The sequence below is a fragment of the Aplysia californica genome, unplaced genomic scaffold (assembly GCF_000002075.1).
Source record: "Aplysia californica isolate F4 #8 unplaced genomic scaffold, AplCal3.0 scaffold00522, whole genome shotgun sequence".
Lineage (NCBI taxonomy): Eukaryota > Metazoa > Mollusca > Gastropoda > Aplysiida > Aplysiidae > Aplysia > Aplysia californica.
In genome coordinates, this window is record NW_004797792.1 from 343,945 (window position 1) to 345,508 (window position 1,564).

The 1,564-nt window shown below is 46.2% G+C and overlaps 1 protein-coding gene across 1 annotated transcript in view; it reads left to right on the forward strand.

The window, feature by feature from the left end:
* LOC101845026 (cytochrome P450 2J5) overlaps positions 1–1,564 on the forward strand; it is a gene marked incomplete in the record, with an annotated part of 20,184 nt that overhangs the window by 4,712 nt on the left and 13,908 nt on the right. Inside the window, 1 exon segment of the mRNA XM_005106248.3 lies at positions 1,448–1,528. Coding sequence (XP_005106305.2) covers positions 1,448–1,528 — 81 coding nt within the window.

Below are 1,564 nucleotides of genomic sequence, written 5' to 3' on the forward strand. Positions count from 1 at the left end.
TGTGTGTGTGTGTGTGTGTGTGTGTGTGTGTGCCTGTGCGTTTTTGTGCTTATGTTTATCTATGTGTGCATGGCTGTGCATTCTGGAAAAAAAAAATAATTTTTGTCCCCTTCGCTGGGTTTGGCCGTTGTGTTTCATTTCCTCCTCTTCATTCTCTGCGAACTGCGAACGTGTGTATGTTTTAATTTTCCCTGTTGCAAGCTGGATTTTTGTCAGTCTTTTGAATGGGAACCGGGTGTGAGTGTGAGAAGAGCGAAGAGCGCCAAACGCCTGTTGCTTTTACTTGCAGTTCACAGTGATAGATTCATTTATTGTTTTCCCTGTTGGCGTTGTTGTTGCTGCTGCTGCTGTCAATGTTGTGGTTGTTGTTGGTGGTGGTGATGTTGTTGTTGATGACGTTGTTGTTTTTTGTTGATGTTGTTGTTGTTGCTGTTGTTGTTATTGTTGTTTTTGTTGTTTTCGTTGTTGTTGTTACCCTTGTCGTTGTTGTTATTGTTATTCTTGTTATTCTTGTTGTTGCGGCAGCTGCTGCCGTTTCAACTGCTGCTTCTGCTGCTTTTGCTGTTGCGACTGTTGCTGCTTTAACTGCTGAAGCTTCTGCTGCTTGTGGTGCGTTTGCATCTTCGCTTGCCTGTTGGCCTGCTTCCTAGCGAACGAAAGGTAGGGAAAACATGCAATAAGCGGCTTGGAACAAAGACGAGGATTACGCCGAAACGAAACAAGACGAGCCATTCACGCCTGAGATACGTGTAGTATAGTGTTACCCAAAGCCTCTACATTTACGAGAGGATTAGGCCCAGACAAAAATAACTACCGGAACCACGGAGACCGGTCGCGCCGGATCTCCCTTGTCTAGACCATGGAGACATCTGAACCTTGCGGTTCCGTCTGAGAGTCAGACAGACTGAATAAATAAGAAATAAGAGTGCCATCAAAGAGCTTATAGAGTCCAGATTTATACTGTACAGAAGAAAAAAAATAAAGTCTCTGTCTCATCGTGTGCGCGCATCGGGAAAGAAAGAGGAGAGAGGGGGTAGGGGTAATTGGCACTTGTGTAAATGAATCGGTTACAATGTGGCAGTGGTGTAGTGTAGGCCTAATGATCAGGGTCTCTATATTGTGACGCGAAAGAAGTTTATTGGAACGAGGTGGGGGAAGGAACGAAGCGGGGAGTGGGGATTATAATACAGGGTGTCCCTCTCTAGACGCGCCACGAGGAAAATACACTGGGCCTTTACAATGGCACCAAAGTGCACAGATATTATTATTGAGAAGGAAAACAAAAAGCTAACCAGCGGAAATTTCCGATGACGTGGTGCATCCAGCGGGAAACACCCTGTACTTTCCATTCATAGTTCATCTTCATCGACTGGTCGACTGGCGCATGAAACGTTGATTACAGTTTCAGTAGTTTGTGCATACCCAAACATTTCCCATCCACGAACAGGGACTCGGCGCGAACGTGCTGGGGAGGCTTGGCCCGTTCTCTAGGGCACCGCCCACTCCTCCCTTCCGTTCTGCCATTAAGGTACGTTCTTTTTTGCTTTCGCCTTTTTGTCCCCCC